Raw genomic sequence first — 25,402 nt, 5'->3', positions numbered from 1 at the left:
TCGTAATAAAGTAAAAAAAATCATATGTTAGTGTTCACTCTAACACGTAGTAATGTCTTGGCAATGATGTTCACTGAAGCAATGATATTTTTTACTTTTTCTTTATCTTATCTCGATTCCTATTAGATTTTCTTTTACATGTAGCTTTGCACATACTATTAGGCCAGTACTTGCCATTAGAACTGTGTAAACCTGCAAAAATCACATCATACATTTTATCTTCACTATTATAGTACTAATTTATGATCTTGAACAGACAAATACTCAAAAGCAATCTACAAATGGCCAATAAAGAGCGGCAATCTGAAAATGGCCAATAAAGAGCGGACATAAGGTGAGGTGGCAGGGATGAAGATAAGGTTGGAAAGAGTTTTTTATTGGAAATCTTAGACTATGTACAATGGTTACATTATTCAACACCCTACTTTTTCACTTTTTATCTTCCACATCATCTTCTCTCTCTTCCACCTAATAATTCAACACCTATTCAATTTTTTTTCACTACAATGGTTTTGTTTAATAAAATTCAACACCCTACCCCACATCATATTCTTATTTTCTTTTAAAGTTTTGTTTTTATGATTATATATTAATATCTATTATCAATTAAAATTAAATTAAAATAATTAATATTTAAACTTTTTTTTTTAAAATTTAATAATTTATTTATTTTTTCTAATTTTCTATTCTTAATTTTTTTTCTTGCAAGTAATAAATAAGAGATGTAAAAATAGTTATTTTTTAAAAAAATAAAATTATAAAGGGTTATTGTTGGGTGTTAAAAGGGTTATTGTTGGGATCCATTTCACTACAAGGATGTTTAGAGCTACAAATAATGATTTTTTTAAGGCTAAATAGAAAAAAAATTGAGAGAAAAAAGTGAATTTTTTTTATGAGTCCAAATCAAATGAACCAAGTCTCTATTTATAGAGGAAAAAAATAATGAATTTTGATAAAAATAAAAATAAATAAAAAATTTATTTACTATGAAATAATTAATTTTAAATGATTAAAAGAAAATAAAATCTAAATAATCACAACAACCAATAAAATTGTGTAAAGTGTTGCATGTGGCCCCACTTTTTTCTCATTCAACATGTTAAATCTTTTCAACACCAATTAATCCACATCACATTAAACACCTCATTCAACAAACCATTGTAGACATTCAACTATTGAATAATTTTTTCAACACCCCATTGTAAATGGTCTTATAAAGAGGCTAAGGCTGCAACAATGTAGTAATGTGCTAGCAATGATGATGGTGCATGTCAGATACTTATTGAAACTATATAAACTGTGTAGACCCTTGAGAAGGGAAAACAAAACTTTGCCTAAGTGAAAAATTTATCATAGTATATTTTTCTATAATTAAGATCGTAAATATTTACAAGAGTATTTTTAACTCTTTTATTTTGAAGTTAATTTTTATTAAAAGTTACATAAACTATTGATAAATTTTAGAGACGACTTAAATATTAATTTTATAAATTAATAATAATTATTTATTTATTGCATGCATATATATTTCATTTTTTGAGTTTTTTTCTTCAATCTACTCAATAATACCAAAAGATTAAGTGATTTTATAAATTATTAAGTAATAAAGTTTCTCAAATAATTATTAAAAAATTATAATTTTGATTTATTATACAATTAAAATATCTTCTCTATGTATTAATTAAGGTATTGATTTTGTAAAACATCTTAAAAAGCAATTTTTTATATTAGGATAACGACCCAGGTGGCAATATATATTACAAATAAAAAAGTACTTTTTATTAGGTTAGATATAAATTAACATAGACTATTTAAATGAATTTATTCTTACAAGAAAGTGTAAACCAAAGTGTGGCTCCTCTACATCTTGCCATTTGAAAATAAATGCCATTTTCTTTTCAAAAGGATTACTAACATCTCATTTAAAAATATAATCGGTTGATAAATACAGAATAAAAGTGAGTTATTATTTGGTCCAAATATAATTAATAATATTAAATTTTAAAAGGAATGATAAGATCTTAATATTATTTTATACCATTTATAATATCCAATAATAATTACAATAATTATCATTTTGTATAATTGATGTAAATATAAAAAATACACGGGTCATACATATTTAAACGTGCTTTAAGAATATTTTATGAATTGATATATTGTCATATTATTTTTGAAGTTAAAAAGAAAATAAAGGTTTAATTTTAAAAATATTGTAAAAAGAATAGTAAGATAGTTCTATTTTTAATACAAAATCAAATCAAAGTCTCTCATAATAACTTCAACATTTTTTATATGATAAATTTAAAAATTGGTATGTATAAATGAATTACATGAACTTCAATATATTGATATAAAATTATAGTTTACTTTATAATAAAATTAATTTTTTTTCTATAAATATATAGTAAAACGGTAAACTTCAATTAATGGAATTAGCATATAGTTAATTTGTAATATTATAGTAATTATTTGATATTAATACATTAAAGTCTATTTATTATGAAATAATTTATGAAAAATATTGTAAATATGCTTTATTAGAAATAAATTTCATGTGATACTGTTATATTGATACTTAACTTTTTTTTTTCTTTTGTTAGATTAAATTATGGGAATAAAACAACGTATTGCATATTAAAATGTTTTTTTTTTAAATTATGAGAATATATTTTAACTAAGTTTAATATAAATCTCACATGTTTTTTTTAATACTAAGTTTTAAAGAAAAAATAATATATAAAATAATCGTACAAATATTAAGAGTGATTAGACAAGGTCTCTCGGGTCTAGTGCGGAAATCGGTCGACATTGGCCGGTTTAAAGGTGTGGTGATGAATGGGAGGTGTGCGGTGGATATTCTTCAATTCGCGGATGACACTTTAATAGTAGGTGAAGGGAATTGGAACCAAGTAGGGGCTATTAAAATAGTTTTGAAGGCTTTCGAAATGGCTTCGGGTCTTGGCATCAATTACCATAAAAGCAAGTTGATAGGGATAAATGTGACGAGTAATTTCTTAGAAGCGGCCGCTTTTGTGCTTTCTTGTATAGTGGAAGATAGTTCGTTTTCTTTTCTTGGTATTAATGTTGGGTGCAATCCAAGGAAGTAGGCTTCTTGGTTACCTCTCTTGGTGAAGATGAAAAAGCGTCTTGCGGGGTGGAAGAATCGTTTCCTTAGTTTGGGGGGAAGATTGACTTTATTGAGATCTATTCTTGGATCCCTTGCGATTTTCACTATGTCTTTTTATAAGATGCCTTCTAGGGTGGTGAAGGAGATTTCTAGTTTGCAAAGTAATTTTCTTTGGAGAGGGGCGGTGGAGGATAACAAAAGATGTATTCATTGGGTTAGTTGGAAGAATGTGTGTCTTCCAATTGAATGGGGTGGTCTCAGCTTGAAGAACATCTCGGATTTTAATATGGCTCTTCTTAACAAATGGAGGTGGAGAATACTAAAGGGAGGTGATTCACTTTGGATTAACTTGTTGAAAGCTCGCTATGGGGACATCGCTATGAATTGTTTTTGTGGAGGTATGTCTTTATCTCAATCTTCTCTTCATCCCTCTTCTTTAACTTCCTCTACTTCTTCTTCTTCTTTTTGGTGGAAAGATTTAATTTCTATTGGTGATTTAGAGAGAGATGATTCCTTGCCCGATCAGTGTGTTTTTAAAGTGGTTAATGGGTTTTCTACACCCTTTTGGGAATCAAAGTGGAGGAATAATATGTGCTTGAGTGAGGAGTTTCCGGCTTTATTCTCCTTCTCGGATTTGAAAAAGGTGTCGGTGGCGGGTATGGGTGGTTGGAAAAATGGCAATTGGGAATGGGGAAATTGCAGTATTTTGGATACACATTGATAGCCAACATTTGAGATCGACTTTGGCTCTTTTTCGGAGCTCAATTGTTGGAGGCGGTCCTACTAGCATAGAGAATGATGAGGTTAGGTGGAGGGCTTCGGGGGAAGGCATTTTTTCCGTGGCTTCTTGCTATAGTCTTATGGCTAGGAAGCGTATACCGTGTGGGCCTTTTGAGAAGTTCAATGAAGTTTTATCTTTATGTTGGAAGATAGATGTTCCTTTCAAAATCAAGACGTTTGGTTGGAGGTTTTTTGTGAATAGACTTCCTTTCAAGGATTTACTATCGGTTAGAGGTATAGTGTTACCACCGGATAATTTAAGGTGTGTTTTTTGCGGTATTGATCCGGAAAATCGCGATCACTCTTTTTTGAAATATAAAGGTGTGGAGGTGGTGTGGAGAGATATCTCTTCTTGGATTGGGAAGCCTTGGAGGGTAATGGATGAAGAGTGCAAAGCTTGTTTCATGGATTGGTATTCTTTTTGTAAAAAGAAAAAAGTGAAAGTGAACAAATTAGGTGTAGTGTGGATAACTACTATGTGGATTCTTTGGATTAGTAGGAACGGTATATGCTTTCGGAACGAAGTTTGGGATGTGAATAATACATTGTGGAAGATTAAATCTTTGTTGTGGAAATGGTCTTTTTTTGGAGAAATTACTCACCCCATTAGTAGCTTTTACGAGTTTAACAAGGATCCGTTGTTATTCCTATCGTAAGTCTAATTGGTTTTGTAATTTCCTTTTGGCCGGTTTTTTCCGCTATATTGTGTAATCGGATATTGAGAACGTTTAGTTCTCCGTTTTATTGAATCTTGCTTACACACAAAAAAAAAATTCTATATGAACCAAAATATTAAGTGTGATTGGACAAATATATTAAGTGTTATGTATCTTCCCAATACAATTTTCTCTAACCTCATACTCAACCTTTTCAATCAAAATATTTTAATTAATTAAATTCAAATATTTTTACTACTTTAACTTCTACAACTTATGAGGACAATAATTAATGATTGTTTTTAATTTTTTTTATCATTCACTATTGTAATAGTCATTTAATGAGTTTGATAATAAGTGATTTTAAGACCAATAATTTTTGTGACAGAATAAACTTAGCCAAAATTCTTATTTAAGTAAATGATTTTATAATAGATTATTTTTAATAAATATTTTTTACAATTTTGGATTTTAAAAATAAAATAATATATAAGAAAATTTATGCTTATAAAATGAAATTAATAATATTTTTTATGGTGAAGTCTCATTTTAGTCCCTCACAAAAACTGCAGAGGTCAGATTAGTCCCTAAGAAAAAAAAGTCCCTATTAAATCCCTTACAAAATTTAACCAAGCCATGTTAGTCCCTTAACTAATATTTTTTTTTTAAAATTGGTTTTTTTCCTACTTTTGAACCGTGACTGGACTGCTAATAAAGACTCATTTTAGTCCCTCACAAAAAAGGAAGAGTCCAAATTAGTCCCTAAGAAAAAAAGTCTATATTTAATCCCTTACAAAATTTAATCAAGTCATGTTAGTCCCTCTTTTAGTTTTTTTCTTCAAATTGATTTTTTTTTAAATTTTGACTGGACTCCTATTTTACGACTGTTGAATTGAAATTATTTATGAAGGAATTGTAGATAAATCATCGCGATACCACGACGTTCTTTTCTTTGTTTAGTTTATTATCAGGCTTATGTATGGGTGACTATGGTTTTTGTTGTTATGTATTATTGTGTATTAGGTGTCGTTATTGTTTTAGATGTTAATGATCTTTTAGGAAGATTTAGTTTTGTTACTAAGGTGATTTAGGATAATTTATTGCTTTTGTAAATAATAGTTGTGGAGAAAATAATACACATGGTATGTTGGAAGAGAATTGGTTTATACCATATCACTTAGACTTTGATGATAACAAAGTATTTAATGAACAATTACGTACACTAACATATGTTCAAGTTTGCAGGATCATTAGTCAAAGAATTTACCGGACTCTGACTCTGATAGGAACATATGAAGAGAAGCTTGAGACTCAGATTATGAAAGATCAGAATATAAGGACTCAAATTCTGAATGATAAGATTTTAATGTGTCACATCTAGGGAACCCAACTTCTGATGGAAACTTAGACTCTGAAGACCATGTGCAAATGAACTCAACCCCTCACAGTACTCAATTTCTGAAAGCAGGTCTAAAAGAGGGACTAACATGACTCGATTAAATTTTGCAGTCTTCAATTTTTTGGAAAAAATTATATTATAATGTTATCCATATAATAAAGGTTATAATGTGACGCGAATGATGACATTGGAGAGAATGCACGCGAAATTGAAGTACTGAAGTCTTTGCGAAGTAAAAAAGAGTTAAAAATCATGTTAGTAATTAAAAATAAAAACAAAATTTTATATTAAAAAAATGTACATCTAATATTAAAAAAAATGTACATCTGAAACGGAACATGAAGTTATTGATCAAAATATTGATTACTAATGAGACATGAAATTACTGATCAAAATATTTTTTTAACGGGACATGAAGTTACTTAATGTTGATTATTTATTTTCCAAATAATAATTATTAATTTTAATTAAAAAAATGTACTTCTAATATTAAAAAAATAAATCTGAAACGGGACATAAAGTTATTGATCAAAATATTGATTACTAACGGGACATGAAATTATTATATTGATTATTAACGAGACATGAAGTTACTGATCAAAATGTTTTTTTAACGGGACATGAAGTTACTTAATGTTGATTATTTATTTTCCAAATAATGATTATTAATTTTAATTAAAAAATTTTATATTAAAAAAATGTATATCTAATATTAAAAAATAATAATAATTAATATCTCAAACGAAACATGAAGTTATTGATCAAAATATTGATTATTAATGGGACATAAAGTTAGTGATCTATATATATTTTTTTTATTAATTATACCTTTAATTATTATTTTTTCACGGATAATCAGACATTTTTTTATTAAAAAAAAATATGAAACAAATGCGCGTCCCGTACCAGAACCCGTGCGAACGCACATGTTTGTTACTAGTAGTGCAATATGTTGACAGCCATCTTGCACTCTTTTCTATCTCTCTATCTAATTTTCTAACCTTGAAAACCCTACATCCAATTATTTCTGTGGAAAATCTCAATCTTATATCAGCTACCACCTCATTCAACCTCATGCTGGAATTGTATTTCAACTTGTCTACAATTACACTAGCAACCCAATCAGCATTCGCATTTTTATTGTAAAATTTTCTTCCACATTTGTGTTTGTGAAACAAAGTTTTAATTATAAAAGTTGTAGACCTCAGAACTCTGCTGCAAAGGACAGTGTAGCTACACTTCTTATTCTCCTTACAAACAACCTTGCACCTACTCCCATCATTCTTTACAAACTTTACCTCTCTACCATTCAACATATTATGCTCCAAAATGGTCTTCTTACACGGTGACAGTGATGAGAATTCTAGCCCAACCTTGAATGTGAAATTCTTAGTAAGTGTTTACTCCTCATTAAACCTAACAACTACAGGCCTGTCCCCACAATTTTCCTCTTCTGTCCCACTATCAAATTCATATGTCATATGTTTTTTTTCTATTACATGTTCCCTATCCATCTCTGCAGTAGTTAACCTTATAGGTGCTTTACTTGGAACATTCCCTTCAACATTCACTTCAACATTCTCCCTTCTAGGATTAGATTCAACATTCTCCATTGTAACAGTTGCTTCAACATTCTCCCTTTAACCCTTCATCCAAATGGTCTTCATCAAAGTCGTACATCCTCTCTTCTTCACTATCATCAAAGTGTATGTCACTCATACTGTCCTTATCACTCTCACAATCACTTGCCTCAACATCATGACCCTTTTGTTTCCCATTAGCCTCTCCATGTATGTCATTTCACCTGTTGAAAGTCTTACCTCCATATATATTTCACTATCACAGTTTTTCTACTCAACTTGTGTAGATAACATTAATGTAACAAAATCATTTGTAAATGGTTTCAAATCATTTTCAAGAATACTATCTTCATTTTTTCACCACATTTTCATTTGATCACAATTAAAGGTTGAGTCAAATGCCTTCAGTATGTCAATTGCTTTAAAGTATGACCAGTAATCAGAATCTTGCTCTTTGACTGCGTATACTTCTCCCATCGTACCTCAGATCTGGATCCTTTATAAAACGACCCTTGGTATAAAATAACACCTTAAATGACCACATTTTCTTGTAAAAGGCAGGTATTTCATAGGGTAAATATGACATTACTTATTAAAAGCTAAATACAAAACCGTAAATTGCAGTTAGACAAACTATGTGGGACAAATCAAAAGTGGAACATATGTAAATAGATGAAAAATTTAACAAATGCAAAAATTCAACAACCAAGACAAATTGTTAACCGATTTAGGGACCAACCTGAGACCATAGCTTTCGCAGGCACCTTAGAACTAAGGGACCACCACTATTTGTTTTGTTGGAGAAGAGAAATGAGGGACCAACTTCAAACTATTAGGGTTTTGCGTTTTGAGGACTTCTTAATTTAGAAACATGTAACAAATGGTCACTAATTGATTTTACGCATACACTTAATTAAAGTTTATACCCAATAAAAAAAATTAAAAATGAAAGGACCAATAACATGCTAACCGTAACAAATATTCAGATTTTAGCGAATATATCAAAAACCTTTCGCGTTAACGCTTCAGCGTTTCGCTTCAAGAAATCGTTGAAAGAATGAAATCGTTCTAGGTTTCGAAATCAATATCAGGTTCGATTTCCTCTCTCCCGATCTTCGTTTGGATTCGTCTTTTGGATTAGTCTTTTCAATTCGTTTTTTCAATTCGTCTTTGCATTAGGTGTTTTGTGCTCTAAGAAGTCCAAGCTTGCCGGGTTAGATTTTGGACCTTCGTACCAGGTATTCTTCAGTTTCCTATCAGTTTCTATTTTGCTAATTGTTATTGTTTTTTGCTGATGATCATGATCATGTGTTTGCGAAACTTAGATTTGATTAAGTGTCAAGCTGAACAAATATTGAGTATTGGTTGAGATGGATAATGCCTAAACTAAACCGAACATGTGAATATGTGTTAGGGCAGATATAATTCTTTCTCTATGTGAGTCTTTAATTTCCGTCTTCGATCCGTTGAATTGTGGTGTTGTAGTTTTGTTTGTATGGCTTTGAACTTTACATTTTATGTGTTCTAAGATGATCATGATCATGATGGTGTGTTTGCGAAACTTAGATTTGATTAAGTGTCAAGCTGAACAAATATTGAGTATTGGTTGAGATGGATAATGCCTAAACTAAACCGAACATGTGAATATGTGTTAGGGCAGATATAATTTTTTCTCTATGTGAGTCTTTAATTTCCGTCTTCGATCCTTTGAATTGTGGTGTTGTAGTTTTGTTTGTATGGCTTTGAACTTTACATTTCATGTGTTCTAAGATGATCATGATCATGATGGTGTGTTTGCGAAACTTAGATTTGATTATGTGTCAAGCTGAACTAAAATTGAGTATTGATGAAAAATGTAAACTAAACCGAACGTGTAAGTATGTGTAAATTGAGTATAATTCTTTCTCTCTTTGAGTCTTTCTTTAATTTCCGTCTTCGATCCGTTGAATTGTGGTGTTGTAGTTTTGTTTGTATGGCTTTGAACTTTACATTTTATGTTTTCTAAGATGATCATGATCATGATGGTGTGTTTGCGAAACTTAGATTTGATTAAGTGTCAAGCTGAACAAATATTGAGTATTGGTTGAGATGGATAATGCCTAAACTAAACCGAACATGTGAATATGTGTTAGGGCAGATATAATTCTTTCTCTATGTGAGTCTTTAATTTCCGTCTTCGATCCGTTGAATTGTGGTGTTGTAGTTTTGTTTGTATGGCTTTGAACTTTACCTGTTTTGTGTTCTAAGATGATCATGATCATGATTGTGTGTTTTCGAAACTTAGTTTTGATTATGTGTCAAGCTGAACAAATATTGAGTATTGGTTGAGATGGATAATGCCTATACTAAACCGAACGTGTGAATATGTGTTAGGGCAGATATAATTCTTTCTCTATGTGAGTCTTTCTTTAATTTCCGTCTTTGATCCGTTGAATTGTGATGTTGTAGTTTTGTTTGTATGGCTTTGAACTTTACCTGTTTTGTGTTGTAAGAATCTGAATAAGTAGCTGAATTATGTTGTGTTCTAATATGTTACTTGTAATTATTTTAGGTTTAGAACATGTATAGAATCTACAGATGTAGTTTTGAGTTGACATAAAGTTTTGCTTTAGTTAGCTGATTTGCATTTAATCATATTGAACTTCAAAGAATGTAATTGTTTCATGTACATTATTATATGATGTCATTCACTTCTTATATACGGTATTCTTTGCCGGTGACAGTTGAAAATTGACAACAGAACGTGTAAGTGTGTGTTAGGGCAGGTATAACCTGTTCTCTCTTTGAGTCTTACTTTAATTTCAATCTTCGATCCGGTGAACTGTGGTGTTGTAGTTTTGTTTTTATGGCTTTAAACTTTACCTATTTTGTATTTGAAGCATCTCAATTGCAGTCATTCAGTTCAGAATTGTGTTCTAGTTTTGTAATTCATTTGTTTTATTTTTTTGCAATTTGTTGATTTCAGTTATTTATTCATATAAATATATTCGAACTTTTAGTGATATGCTTAAGTGTAATCAATTTGCAGGAACAATGACGTCAAGACATGCTCTAACTGTCAATGATAAAAAATTATGGATGAAGTGCGCTGGTAACATACCCTTTGATCTCTCGATCAACGCGTTGTATATTACTTACCAGAAGGAGATGCGGACAATGCTGGGAGATCCGAAGACCAGGAATTGAAAGATCGCTTAAGAAGCACCTATAAAAGCGCCTACCTATGTCAAATTTTATCGATCGAATATCTTGCAGATGCTGAATATGAAGAAGTATTCGCAAAGATACGGTTGAAAGCTGTCGAGGAAGATGAGTATCTTAATCCACTTGATGTTTTTGACAGGGCAGAAGACGATAATGGTTTTTTTGTGAAAACTCTTACCGACAATGATATTAACAAAGCCTTATATTTGCCAAAATCGACTTCGGGTGAGAACGGTGTTTTTCCTTCGTATGAAGCAAACTCAGAGTTGTCTCAGGACATTGTGCTAATTGATTTTGACGATAAACGTTGGAAACTTACCCATATCTCTCAGAAGGCAAAAGACTGTTTTGGGCTTGGAGCTGGATGGATCAAATTTGTTAAAGATAAAAAATTAACTTTAGGAGATACTGTCATTTTCAAAAAGAACTCTAATCCCTCAACAGTATCGGTTGCCTTCCAAAGGAAAGATTGTCCTTCTGCCAGAAAATATGGCTACATGATAGAAGATTACAGTTTGGAAGGATGTATTGTATCCCATGCAAGGAGTGCAGAAGCTAAAGAGGAGTTTACAGTCGTATACTTTCCGCATTGGATAGAGTTTTTAGTGCATCCGAATGTTTCATTTAGCTCAAAGGGGAAACTTGCTAAAAACATGAGGGTTAAGAAGTCAAATCCCCAAGGTACCGGCCGTAATTGTGTAGGCGGTTATTTGCAAATTCTTGGCGAAGCAAATGACCTTACATGGTCAATGTCAAAGGTATGTGATTTTTGTTTTCCTGCGCTTTGATCAGTTTTTTATTCCCTGTAGCAATGAGGCTGAACTGTAGGAAACAAAATTATTCTTTAATATGAATGCCTTTTCTGCTTTAGGTTCATAAGTTTTTTATTCCCTGTAGCAATGAGGCTGAACTGTAGGAAATAGAGTTATGCTTTGATATGAATGCCTTTTCTGTTTTAGGTTCATTGGGATGGCGAATGCATCGCATCGTGGGTCAACCATTGGCAGATCCAACCACTCGATGATCCGATTCCGGGAAGATTGAAGCATCGCATACCCAAACTTCGCCCTCGCAGATCAAACCCTTCGAAAAAAGCTCCAACACTGGAAACTTCATCCAACACTGAAGATGTGATCCCTGAATCTAACACTGGAGATGTGATCCCGATCCCTGAATCTAACACTGGAAATGGGATCCCTAACCCTGAATCCAACACTGGAGATAGGATCACTGAATCTGAATCCAACACTAGAGATGGGATCACTAAATCCAACACTAGAGATGGAGATGGGATCACTAAATCCAACACTGGAGATGGAGATGGGATCACTGAATCTGAATCCAACAGTGGAGATGGGATTTAACCTCTATGCTGATGCTAAATTTGGATAGCCAGAACTTATAGCACATTATCATTTTGTTGATACTAAATTGAGAAATGTCGCCAAAACTTATAGCATACTATCATTTTGTTAATGCTAATTTAGAAAAGTAGCCAAAACTTATAGCACATTATCATAGAAAAGATTAATTCTGGTACAATTTTTATGTTACCTTTTCAAGCCCATCCATTAAAACACGACACATTCCAAGTCGTCTATTTTGAAATTGGTAGTGATTAGAAGAACTTCAGCTATCTTGTCTCCAAATGTCTTACAAAATGATATGACAAGTTAAAGAAATGCAATCACAGAGTTATGCAAAACCTACTACTTGATTCGATTCTAAGTAGTCGCAATCCTATACTCACCTTATAGTAGCCACACTGACTAGTTCTTCATTCCTCTCAAGAAGTACATACAATATAGAAACCCTGGAATTTCAAAGGGTCCGTAGTACATATATAAAGGTCCGGATCGGTGCGAATATAACAATAATGTAGCATAACTTAAAGATAAAATATCATGATCATGGACAATGTATACATGTGAACAAACCCATTAGTGAAAGAAAGGACTCATAGATGTACATAATCCACACATTTAAATGAAACAAATACTGATAAAAACGAAGGGGCTTTGAGGTGCATATATAGTTGAAATCTCAAACCCTACACTGATGCTTTTGCATGCCAAAACCAAAATTGAACGATATATTTCACAAGAGCTAAAATACTCTTCAAAAACATTGGCTCAGTATTTGTGTTGCCATCCATATAGGCATAGATTTTTCGCAATAAGCTGGAAGAGAAGAAATTTGTAGTAAAACATTCAACCGAAAGTGCAACGCTGAATTTGCTGTAACTCTCTGCCTGCCACTAGATCATTTTCAGCATTGTCAACACCACAACTCTCAGAATTGACACACTGAAAGCAAGTAAGAAAATATCCATCCTCTTTCTCTTCAATTTTGTTTTGGCCGCAAATCCCGCAACGGCATGATGGACAAAACCAATTACCATCGGGGATGCCCTACACATGCAGAATGAAACTAGTTAATACGGCATTGAAGTTGTGAATCGAAGGAGTTACATCATCATGGACATAAAAATGAAAGCAAATATAGCAACATGATAGAACTTAATAAGCATGATTGAAAAGGAAACTGGTTAATAATCTAACTCCAAATTAAGACACTTGCACTGGTCGCATAAAATAAGTTCACCACCATAGTTACAAACAGATGTTGTCATTTTCGCCTTCAAACAGATTACTGCATGGTTTCTCTTTGGTTTCCCTTGACCTATGATCATGCATTACTTCCCTCATGCAATCTAACAGTGACCTACCATCCTTCAAAAAGATACATGCCGAAGGCCTGCAGTTACTTCTTCCACCAGCATGGTTGGAAAGCGGCGGAGTCCATTATACATTCTGACAACATTTGCACCTAATTCCTCGCGAACGTAGATGAGTTTCTGCCTTCTGTTTCCCAGTAATAGATCTTGTATCTTGGCAACACAACGTCGCAATCTATTAACTAAGACACAATATTTTGAGGCTTTTGATGTGACAAACCCAAAACCTTCTGCACCCTTTTGCTTGATCTTAGCACCCGGGTAAGTTCTTCCTTCTCTTGATCCTTTTGTGCACTAGTCTTTGAAGTCATTGCGCCTTTACGGTTAGGTACTTCCTTCTCTAGATTCTTTTGTGCACTACTCTTTGAAGTCCTTGCGCCTTTACGGTTTCTCCTTGCAGTTGGTGATGAATCATATATAGTTTGTAATTCAGGATCTTCTTAAAGCAATAGAGCATCACCATCAACATGATCTGAGTCAGTCCATTCAGGAATTTTTTCTTTAAGGTATAGCTCGCATGCACCCTGGAGACTTGTACAAATTTGCCCTCCTTCTTCCAGTTGGGTAGTCAAAGATCCATCCTTCTGCTAACAGATGTTTTTTTGCCTTCAATTTCCACTCTCTCTTCTCAGCCGAGTTTCTCTCTAATGTGTACAAGTAATATTTCACGACGGCTTGAGGACAGAATTCTGATCCGAATTGAACTTTAACTGGGGAAGGCTAATTGGTTGGAGGACAAAGATCTAGATCATTGTTCATTTGTGGTGGATCAGAGACCAGATGTGAAAGATTTCTGTCAATCTGGGACAGCACAGAGTTCATGTTGGGATCCTCTTGCAAAACTTTAGTTACTAGAAAAATCCAAGTGTAACACTTCTGACCATGCTTATCCGGCATCGTCTATGTTGAGGACAATTTCCCAACCAAGAAATGCAAGATGTTTCCTTACTTTCGTCTTCAAAGTTTCCCGAACCATCTTGCTCCTACATCCAAGTGCATACTCGTGAATAACTTTAGGACAGAATTCAACTTCAGAAAGTCTCAGAGATTGCCAAATTACGGACTTAGAACGTCTTCGTTTTTTCAAATCTTATCTGATTCATGCTCTTCATGTAATATAATTTGCTTCTCAAAGTCCCCATTCACCAAAGGAGTAATATATAGTATTTGTCTCTTGGACAAGAAACCGTTGACTTCTCAAACCCCTTCGTCTAAAACACACACGTCATCAAGAAAAAGCAAACCAACTTCACAATGGAAACCAAAAACAACAAGGTTGGAAATGAATTATGTTGTGGTTTCATGGAAATAATTTTCAATCTCAAAAGCCCTAGACTAAGAAACTCATTAGTCCAATCCCTACCATTGAAAACTAACAACAATGATCATCTCAAAAATGAATCAAACTTGTCTCCAAAGAAAGTGAAAAGAATCTCCACCATCGCTATACTCACTAACATTCGAACCGTATTTCAGATGCTACTTCAAGAAGCTCGACATCCTCACTGTCCGCGGATAATTCAACCCACATAAGGGTTGAACAAAACTGTAATACGAACGATGATATCAAGCTTCAGATAGAATCAACGCGGAATTCTCCACAACTTGCTAGAATAAGCGCTATTCGCCCTCGCGAAACCAAGAACATGTCCATAGATAAAGACTTTGCTCCCTTGAAACTCACTGGAAACTTGCTAGTGAACACTCCAAGATGAAAAAGTGTTAAACGTTTACCTAAGCATTCAGAGGTAAACTCTATGTCAAGTTTTTACAATAGTAACAATGCGAGAAAAATGGTTATGGGGAATATTTTGAGGAAGAATAGTATTGAACTTGCACAGTTTTTAAGCAAAAGACACAATGGTATAGAACATGAAGTGTCGAAATCAAAAGGAAATGAAGCTTACCAAAAGGGTAATTTTGAAGAGGCTTTGGCTTTGTATGATAAAGCAATTTCTCTTGATTCGAATAAAGCAGCTTATCATTGTAACAAAAGTGCTGCTTTGATTGGATTAGGAAGGTGTCAAGAAGCAGTTCTTGAGTGTGACGAATTGATTTGGTTGGATCCTTCTTATAACAGAGCTCACAATCGGTTGGCAACAATATATTTCAGGTACTTGGTTTTTTCTATATTGATTCTGTCTCACGATCCTTGATATTGAGGATATTCGCGTTCAAATGTGTTCAATGCAACCTAAATCGCGTTAGGATGTTGCTCATTGAATTTCAAATTTTAATGCATATTGGGAGAAGTCGAAAAGGCGCTGGATTGCAACCGATCAACCTCGTGTGTTGATTCTATTCTTGCTTTTCAAGCTCGGGCTCCACAAAATAACATTAACTAATGCATTGAAACTACGAAGTTCAATGAATGGAGTGTTGTATTAAAGGAAACATAGTCTGCATTATTCTTAGGTACTGATTCAGCCCCCCGGGTAAGTTCCTCAATCAAGCATTAGGTTTCACAAAAAATTGTTTTATCTGTGCTAGAATTGATGCTGATTAGAATTGTTTGTATGTGTCTTAGATTTATGCTTTACAAACTGAAGCCTTATTGAAACTCCTAAGATATGAAGAAGCAAATGCTATTTATGAAAAAATGCCAAAATTTTCACTTGACTGGTGTAACAAGATCTTTGGCATGGCTGCTAGTGCTTAAATATTGATTCATGTTTACTTGGCATCCGACAGGTTTGAAAAAATAATTCACCTTTAGATGATTTCTTCATTCATTAGAGTTGTTTATGTTTTTGGAGGTCTTATATAGATTATCAATGTCTAAACCACCGTTTAATATTGTCACAGTTAAATCGTGGTTAAATAACGTCTTTATTTATTTTGCTATGGTTAAACCTCGACTTACCTATACAGTTCCTCTAAAAACTTGAGACGACTCTATATTTTATGAACTTAGTTTGGAGTGAACCTAAGTCGATTGACAAGTTTAAGGAAGTTGTCATAACAGCTCAGAAAGTAGCTAAGGTTGATCCAAGCAACAAGGAAGTTGTCATAACAACTCGGAAAGTAGCTAAGGTGATCCAAGCAACAGAGAGATGATTTCAGTAACATCGGTCAGAGTGAATGGAAACTTACTCTTCAAGGCATCGAAATTCAGCGAAGCATGTGCAGTATATAATGAAGGATTAGATCATATTCCACACAACTCAGTTCTTCTATGCAATCGAGCCGCGTGTCGTTCTAAGCTAGGACAATATGAAAACGCAATTGAAGATTGTGATTCAGCATTTACGCTTCATGTTAGAAAGCTACATCAATAATAAATTCTTCTTGTATTGTACTTTGTTAGAACAACAATCCTTCATGTTATATTTAAGGACTTGTGTTAAAGCTATTGGGCTTTCCTATGACCCACGTTACTTGGCCCATTCTAGTTTTTCATGTTACTCCGTTTATTCCCTTTTAGACAATTTTTTTATAGATCCATTTGAGGGAGAATTCTTACTGAAAACCCCATAATATCTTTGACTTCAGAGATGCATCTCCGAAGTCACTTTTTTTTTCCATATTTTCTCAGAATTTAGAAATACATCTCCGAAATAATTAAAAATGCGAAAATAGGTGCTTTCAAAGATGCATCTCTGAAAAATGCAGCAAATTTTCTTTTTCTTTTCTAAACAATGTTTAGTCCCGTATTATAAATTAATCAACAATGCTTAATGTAAATAATGCTTGATCTAAACAAAATATAACACGCAAATTAGAATAAAATACGAATATTATATATATACAAAAAATAGTTGTACGTAAATGTCAAAATGGTACAACAAAAATACAAAAAAGTCAAGCATAAAACATAAATAGGCAACTGCTACTGAGTATGCCTAACCCTAACTTCCTGGGACCTCATCTGCCTCCTATACGCCGCCACACCGGCCGCGTCACCGACCATCCTCTCCACAATGGCAACTGCCTCTGGACCGCCATGCTCAATGATACCTCGGTCCAATGCATCCCGCTCAAGCATCTCTATCCGCTGGTCATCCTCGACCTGCTGGTTCTCCAAGATCTCATTGTGTCCTGGCCTAGGAGGATCTCCAGGAGCATCGGGTGTCATTAGAGGATGTGACACCCGATAAAACCATGTCACATACCCATCCACACAGTGTCAGCTCTGGGTGGCCACCAAACGCCGATACTCCTCAAGCACCAAATGATGCACCCAATCCTCAAATATAGCAGTGAGCTCCACTCGGGTAACGGTGTCGGGAGCAGCCTCAAATGGAGACCTCGGTATCATCTGCACACGTGCAAACTGCCTCATGCACCGCTCCGGCAGATATCTGGACATGGCGTTGGTCTCACATGCCAACCATCTAGAATATAATGCGATGCGGTCGAATGGGACAACATCATGGTAATCAGTGAACGACGTCCAATGGATATCATCGTCAGCAGTGCGGTCGAGGTACACGCGATATGGGCCCACTCCGTTATTCCCCCTTTGGAGGACGTATCGTGGGACCCTGGGCATGGCGTCAACATTGTAATACGGTGAACTGACTTTATATTTTTAAGCAAGCAAAATGTTGTGGTGAGCAAGAGTCGCCACCGACTTTTATTTTATCCAATTAGGAAAGGTATAAAAGAACAGGAAAGACCTTCTTTGAAAAGAGATTGAGTTCGGGGGGTAGGTTATGAAAAGGGAAGGTGTAAACACCCTTTTCATCCGTAGTTATCTACGGGCTCTTAGTTGCTTAGCTCACTTTGTTTGTTTTGAAATGTTTGTGTCGTGTGTGTTTAGAAAAATGATTTGATTTTGAGAATGTCTAAAAAGACAACGTTAGAAAATGGGGTGTGAAAAGTATTTGTTTTTGTTTGAATTGATTGTGAGCAAGCACTTAAGAGTTCCTACCCTAGTTCGTAAGGTCTTTCCTATTCTAAATACTTTCCTTGAGCGATAGTACTATCCATACCATATAAGGGTAGGTAGTCCTATACATTAGATGTGCGGGTCATCGAAGGGTCATCAGATGGTCTTATAAGGCAACATGTAAGGACGTCTTAGCATTCGAAGGGACGATCATCATTTTATTGTAGGCAACTCGAAGGGACTATGATGACATTAATCGGAGGCGACCTTGCTAAGACATTCCGACGTTCGAGGGACTTTACCATTTAAATCGAGAAAGGCAACCAAGAGGGGAAACCCTAAAGGTGAGTGTGTGCAACAAGTATGTGTGTTATGTTCAGATATTTATCTTTGAGTTAGCGATCTAACGATTGTTTTTAAATCTTGTCATACAATCCTAGTTAGCATACATCTAAGCAATTAAATTTGCAGGAAATTAAAATGCGGAAATTAAATCCTACACTACTAGTACTTTACACCCGTGCGAGGCACGGGTTAAATATTTTCTAAGTAAAAAATCTCATTTTAAAAACACTTATAATTTACAATTTTTATTTATAGTTAGATTACTATTGTATAGATAAAATGTCATTGTTATTAATAATATACATAAAAAATTTACTTAACTAAACTTCTTTGTAAATTATAAAATAATTTGGACATTTTTAATTTATTAATAATTTGTGTAAGTTTTAAAAAAATTAACTCGTTAAATAGTTGTATCAACTGTTGACTTTTCCCCGTTTATAAAATTATTTACAACTTATTCCCGTTTATAAAAATAATTGTATAATCAGTTGACTTTTTCCCGTTTATTAAAATATTTATAACTTATTACAGTTTATAATAATAATAATTGTATCAACAATAAACTTTTTCATGTTTACAAAAATATTTGTAAGTTATTCCCGTTTATATAATTAAATTAATTAATTAATATTTTAAATGTCTTCCATAAAATTAAATTAGAGTATTATCAATTAAATAATAATTAAAACTATAGTATAAATTTTTAAACTACATAAAAGAGTTTAACAAATATGTATTGATATAGGGAAAGCTTGCAGAAGAAGGAAATTAAAAGATAAATAAACATCAAATCTATTCGGAGGACACTGGGTGGCGCAAAGTTATTATAAATAGTAAATAATTATGTTAAAGTAATGATAAAAAATATAGATAAAAAATATACTATTAAAAATAATGAATAAAAATATGTCAATTCGTGCTCGTGATCCAAATATGAATTAATTATATAGTGTAGAATTATTTTATTAATTTTTAACGGGTAATTGTGTTAATTCAATAAAATAATAAAAAATTAAGTAGTCTCGGTCTCTAGGGCATGTCTATTTTAAGTAGTCTCGATCCATAGAAAATGTATAAAATAAATTGAATAAAAAGAATGACAAATTTGTGTTTTTCATAAGAAAGTTGTGTTTTTCATACATCATAATTGTCTCATATCTAAAATATAATACTTATAGCAATTTTTAGTATAAATGCAATTTGCATAGGTATATAATTATGTGTAATTTCAATGAACATATTTCTAATACTAAATTTAAATATTTCATAAATATTAAATTGTATTTTAGTTATAAACTAAAACCCGTTTTAATATGAATGTATTCAATAATAATAATAATAGTAATAATAATAATAATAATAATAATAATAATAATAATATATAATAATATATGTTTTATGTAATAAAATTGTATCATCTCATTCACTGAAACAAAAACAAAAATGTTATATTACATTAGCCTCTAAAATAATTTACTAATACAAATGAAAAATGACTTACGATATTTGAAGATAAAAATCTGAATATAATAAAATATATCAAATTAATTTATTGCTCTTTATTAAATATAGTAAGAGAATATAAATTGTCCAAATTTTACCGTATCAAATTTTATATCGTATATTAGCTTGAAATCCATAAATATTATTAGCATTTTCCTTTAATTATATTGTTTTATTGTGATATTATGCGGGTATTTGCGATATTTCAGGTTTTGCGTTCATATTGAGACTATTTGTGAAAAAGAAAGAAATGGAGCTAAAATCACTACTATTTGTGCCTAAAAGATGAAAAAGGGGTGCTGAAGTAAGAAAGGGGTGCAAAGAAGACCCAATTGTGCAAAGTGCTAGCCCAACCCACGAAGGAATCATTTGTGCGTAGCCCAACTCGTTCCAGCACATGGAGACGCACGTCTCCAACGTCCCTCTGCCACGTCACAAAGCGGAGACGCACGTCTCCAGCTACTCCTGGATTTTCTCCACTTGAGACGCACGTCTCAAGTCGTTCAAAGGGTCTCCCCAAAAAGTGGAGACGCACGTCTCCAAGCCCCAGTCAAGAGAAGCTCCTCTTTTCACGCGTTTCAACTGCAGACCCTCAGCTATAAATAGATGCTGCCACTTCAGTTCAAAGGGTCCGATTTTCTGCTAACGAAGTGCTGCCGAAATCATTCTGCGACCATCATTTATTTTCCTGCCTTCAATTCATTTGCTTTAATTTTCTCACAACAATTTCTACACCGGAGATTGTTGTGAACCTTTTATAAATCTAGCCTTACGTTAGATTTATCTTTTATATTCCTTGTTTTAAATTTCTGCCCGATAATTTCCGAAGAATGATCCAGCCAACCTGTGGTGGAAGTTCGAGTACTTCAAGATTCAATTCAATTCAGATTTATTTTATTTCAGGTTTATTATTTACCGCCTTTATTTATATTGTTATTGCATGATATATTGTATGCCATTTAACATGCCTTTTATTATAAACCAAATGAATTTATGCATGTTTAACCGTATTAATATGTCTGGCTAATAAATTAAGGTATCGGTATGTAAAGTAAGTTAACCGTAGGATCCGAAATAAATTGGCTTAATTATATTTTATTAAATATCACTTGTTTTTGGTTTGTATGTCTAATTTAATTAGTAAGTCTTAAAACCAATAGAGCGAAAGTTTGAGGGGTTAAGACGGTCAAAGGTTAAAATCAATAGAGCAAAAGTTTGAGATCTTTAACTGGATAGTAGACATAAGACATTAGTTTTAAGGATGCCGAAAGCGTATTAAAACTAATTAGAACTTATTTATTTTCAAAAAATGTTTTTATACCCGCGCGGGATGGCGAAAGCGTACGTTAGGAATATTAGCATGTTCCGAGTCAACAGAGCGAAAGTTTGAGATTAGGAGATTTAAATATATAACAACTTCATAAAAAAAGCATTTTATTAATTACGTTGTTTTCAAAAAGCTTTTCTAAAATCTAATGGGATGGCGAAAGCGTACATTACGAGTTAGGACAGTAGTCTAAATCAACAGAGCGAGAGTTTGAGAGGAGGACTTTTAATCAATTGAGTTAATAAAGATTTTTTTAATCGAATTAATACATTAGCCAATGGACCTTCGGATCGCCTAAAGTTAAATGAAATACATACTGATATCCGCCTATTATTATATTTTTTAGAATTCACAATCACTTCCCCTTAGAAACAATCAAAACATTAGTAGCCTTAGCTTTACATAGTAACCTTAGATAACGGTAGATCGATTCATAGTCCCTGTGGATTCGATATCTTTTAAAACTACACGACACGACTGTGCACTTGGAGTCATCAGATTAATAGACACGTAAAGTCGCGATCAAGTTTTTGGCGCCGTTGCCGGGGACTATTTAAGTCGATATCGTAACTCACTGTTACACCGTAGAGACTAGGGCAATTCTTTCCTTTCTTTTTGAACGATTGTATGCCAAATACTCGTTCACAAGGAGGAGATTTAATACAACGAATTAACGAGATCGAACGTTTTATTAACGTCAAACGTCGAGCTCGCAATCTTCCTGAAGTAGCACCAATTCTGATCAATCAGGAATTGATCTTTACTGATTAAATCAATCAAATTTCCCCGAAGTTAGAGATGGTTGTTATTCGTCCTCTTAGAGACTATGCCGCTCCTTCACGCGCTGAACCACACTCAAGTATCGCACCACCTGCGATTAAGGCGAACAATTTCGAACCGAAACTTTCGTTGGTACAAGCTGTTCAACATAACCAATTTTCTGGAAGTCCTGCAGACGATCCCAATCTCCATTTATCCGTGTTCGTGCAATATGCCGACACTGTCAAAGCTAACAACGTTAGTTCCGAAGCTATTCGGTTACGCCTCTTTCCTTTCTCCTTGAGAGATAGAGATAGAGCGTGGCTTCAATCCCTACCTTCTAATTCCATAACTACCTGGGACGAATTGAAGAGAGTATTCTTAGCTAGATATTTTCCGCCTAGCAAAACTGATATGCTAAGAGGTCAAATCAACGGATTTACCCAAAAAGACAACGAATCACTCTTCGAAGCTTGGGAACGATACAAGGACATGCTTAGACTATGCCCTCATCATGGACTCGAACCATGGCTGATCATCCATACTTTCTATGGTGGTCTACTTTATAACACTAAAATGACTATAGATGCCGCCGCTGGCGGAGCATTAATGGACATACCCCATGATGAAGCATACAACCTCATAGAGAACATGGCACAAAACCATTACCAATGGGGTGGAGAACGAGCTACTCTAGAGAAAACCCAAACCAAAGGAGGAATGTACGAAGTAAGTGGTATAGACCGCGTTAACGCTAAAGTAGATGCTTTAACTCAAAAGATCGAAAACTTAACCATCACTCCTTCAGCCACCGCGGCTACTGTAGCACCTAACTGTGAAATTTGTGGATTAACTGGACACGCAGTTGCCGAATGTCAACTCTTGACTGGTATCCCATCTGATCAAGTAAACTACGCTCAAGGAAACCCTTATTCTAACACGTACAACCCTGGATGGAAGAACCACCCAAACTTTTTGTATAAGAACAACAATGCGTTGTACGCGCCTGGACAAGCACCTGCTGTCCCACCTGGCTATCAAAAAGCGCCTGTAGCTGCTCAAAACGCCCCTAGGAAGTCGAACCTAGATATTGTAACAGCCCGAGCCTTCGGCGTTCCCGGCACTGTCACCTCACGATCTTCTCTACCCCCCTCACTAGTAGAGTTTTTGCCTTTCGTGGGAATCGAACCCTGTACCCTGGGGTTCAAGTACATGTTCATTCCATTCCCACTACCAATTGAGCTAGTAGCTCAATTGTTAGTGGGAATGGAATGAACATGTACTTGAACCCCAGGGTACAGGGTTCGATTCCCACGAAAGGCAAAAACTCTACTAGTGAGGGGGTAGAGAAGATCGTGAGGTGACAGTGCCGGGAACGCCGAAGGCTCGGGCTGTTACATAAAAAGGCGCCTTTTTATGTAACAGCCCGAGCCTTCGGCGTTCCCGGCACTATTACCTCATGATCTTCTCTACCCCCCTCACTAGTAGAGTTTTTGCCTTTCATGGGAATCGAACCCTGTACCCTGGGGTTCAAGTACATGTTCATTCCATTCCCACTACCACTTGAGCTACTAGCTCAATTGGTAGTGGGAATGGAATGAACATGTACTTGAACCCCAGGGTACAGGGTTCGATTCCCATGAAAGGCAAAAACTCTACTAGTGAGGGGGGTAGAGAAGATCATGAGGTAATAGTGCCGGGAACGCCGAAGGCTCGGGCTGTTACAGATATCATGATGGAAAACTTTATAGCTTCCCAACAACAAACCAACAAAGACTTCCTTAATCAAAACATCCATAATAGTGAGCAACTAAAACAATTATCAAACAAAGTAGATGCTTTAGCTACACATAACAAAATGTTAGAAACTCAAATTTCACAAGTAGCTCAACAACAAGCACCTACTGCTGCCCCCGCTGGCACGTTCCCAGCTCAACCACAACCTAATCCTAAGGGACATACGAACGTGATAACACTACGAAGTGGAACGGACTACGATGGACCTATCGATCCTAGAACTCAAAACGCACCCATGTCACAACAAGAGCCAAGGGAAACCAAAAAGACATCAACTGATGACCAAACTACTAAGACCAATGAGAACAACACCGAAGTGGAACCTGAAAAAGAAAAACCTTACGTTCCACCACCACCTTATAAGCCACCAATTCCTTACCCTCAGAGATTAGCTAAATCCAAAACCGAAGCGCAATTTAAAAAATTTGTAGAACTTCTGAAACAATTAAACATAACCATACCTTTCACAGAAGCTATAACTCAGATGCCTTCGTACGCAAAATTCTTGAAAGAAATTCTGTTAAACAAAAAGAAACTCGAGGATAACGAAACTGTAACACTTACCGCTGAATGTAGCGCTATCATCCAAAATAACATGCCTCCCAAACTAAAAGATCCTGGTAGTTTTTCCATATCCTGCGTAATAGGAAAGACTATTATAGAAAAAGCCTTGTGCGACTTAGGAGCTAGTGTTAGTTTGATGCCTCTTTCAACCTGTAAGAAACTAAATCTGGGTGAGCTTAAGGCAACGAGAATGTCTCTTCAACTAGCTGACCGTTCAGTTAAATACCTTGTAGGAATGTTAGAAAATATCCTTGTGCGTGTAGGCCAATTCTACATCCCAACTGACTTCATCATAATGGATATCCAAGAAGACTCTAACATCCCGATCATATTAGGAAGACCATTCTTAGCAACTGCTGGTGCAATTATAGACGTTAAACGAGGAAAGCTTACCTTTGAAGTCGGAGAAGAGAAAATTGAATTCATTCTTTCCCAATTCCTAAAAGCACCTTCTATAATTGACACATGCTGCTCAGCCGACATAATCGATGAGTGTGTAGATGAAATAAAATCCGAACCACATAAGGAAACCGAGACCCTAAGAATTCATATAACGCCTATTTTTTAAGATGACAACTGGCGTGGGGAATATCAAGAGAACCACCTGAGTGAATGTTTAGCATTAACTCTTGATCCTATACCTGGACCTAAGAAACCTGCTATAGAACTTAAAACACTACCCATCGACCTTAGGTACGAATTCCTAGACGAAGAACTTAACCGACCAGTCATAATTAACGCCAGTTTAGGACAAACCGAGACTGAAAAACTGCTCACTGTCCTAAGA

General features: G+C 34.4%; 2 protein-coding genes, 1 non-coding gene and 2 pseudogenes across 3 annotated transcripts; 3 read left to right on the top strand and 2 right to left on the bottom strand.

Moving 5' to 3' along the window:
- The first annotated feature begins 3,990 nt into the window (after nucleotides 1-3,990).
- Nucleotides 3,991-4,566, top strand: LOC131619099 (uncharacterized). Its single transcript, XM_058890237.1, has one exon. The coding sequence runs from the start codon at nucleotides 3,991-3,993 to the stop codon at nucleotides 4,564-4,566; it is 576 nt and encodes a 191-aa protein (XP_058746220.1).
- A 3,923-nt stretch (nucleotides 4,567-8,489) lies between these two features.
- On the top strand, nucleotides 8,490-12,210 carry LOC131620597 (uncharacterized). Its single transcript, XM_058891727.1, has 4 exons — nucleotides 8,490-8,636; nucleotides 8,725-8,783; nucleotides 10,574-11,507; nucleotides 11,709-12,210. The coding sequence occupies exons 3-4, from the start codon at nucleotides 11,247-11,249 to the stop codon at nucleotides 12,111-12,113; spliced, it is 666 nt and encodes a 221-aa protein (XP_058747710.1). The 5' UTR covers nucleotides 8,490-8,636; nucleotides 8,725-8,783; nucleotides 10,574-11,246; the 3' UTR covers nucleotides 12,114-12,210.
- A 261-nt stretch (nucleotides 12,211-12,471) lies between these two features.
- Nucleotides 12,472-14,715, bottom strand: LOC131619097 (uncharacterized; annotated as a pseudogene).
- LOC131619096 (TPR repeat-containing thioredoxin TTL4-like) lies at nucleotides 14,561-16,863 on the top strand (annotated as a pseudogene).
- Nucleotides 16,864-22,668: 5,805 nt separating this feature from the next.
- LOC131621165 (small nucleolar RNA R71) lies at nucleotides 22,669-22,775 on the bottom strand. The gene has a single exon (XR_009289493.1). It is a non-coding gene; the product is annotated as a small nucleolar RNA R71 (small nucleolar RNA).
- Between the last annotated feature and the right edge of the window lie 2,627 nt (nucleotides 22,776-25,402).

Source organism: Vicia villosa, linkage group LG7, assembly GCF_029867415.1.
Source record: "Vicia villosa cultivar HV-30 ecotype Madison, WI linkage group LG7, Vvil1.0, whole genome shotgun sequence".
NCBI classification, from domain to species: domain Eukaryota; kingdom Viridiplantae; phylum Streptophyta; class Magnoliopsida; order Fabales; family Fabaceae; genus Vicia; species Vicia villosa.
The sequence above is the reverse complement of the archived record's forward strand: the minus strand, read 5'-3'. Positions and strand labels throughout refer to the sequence as shown.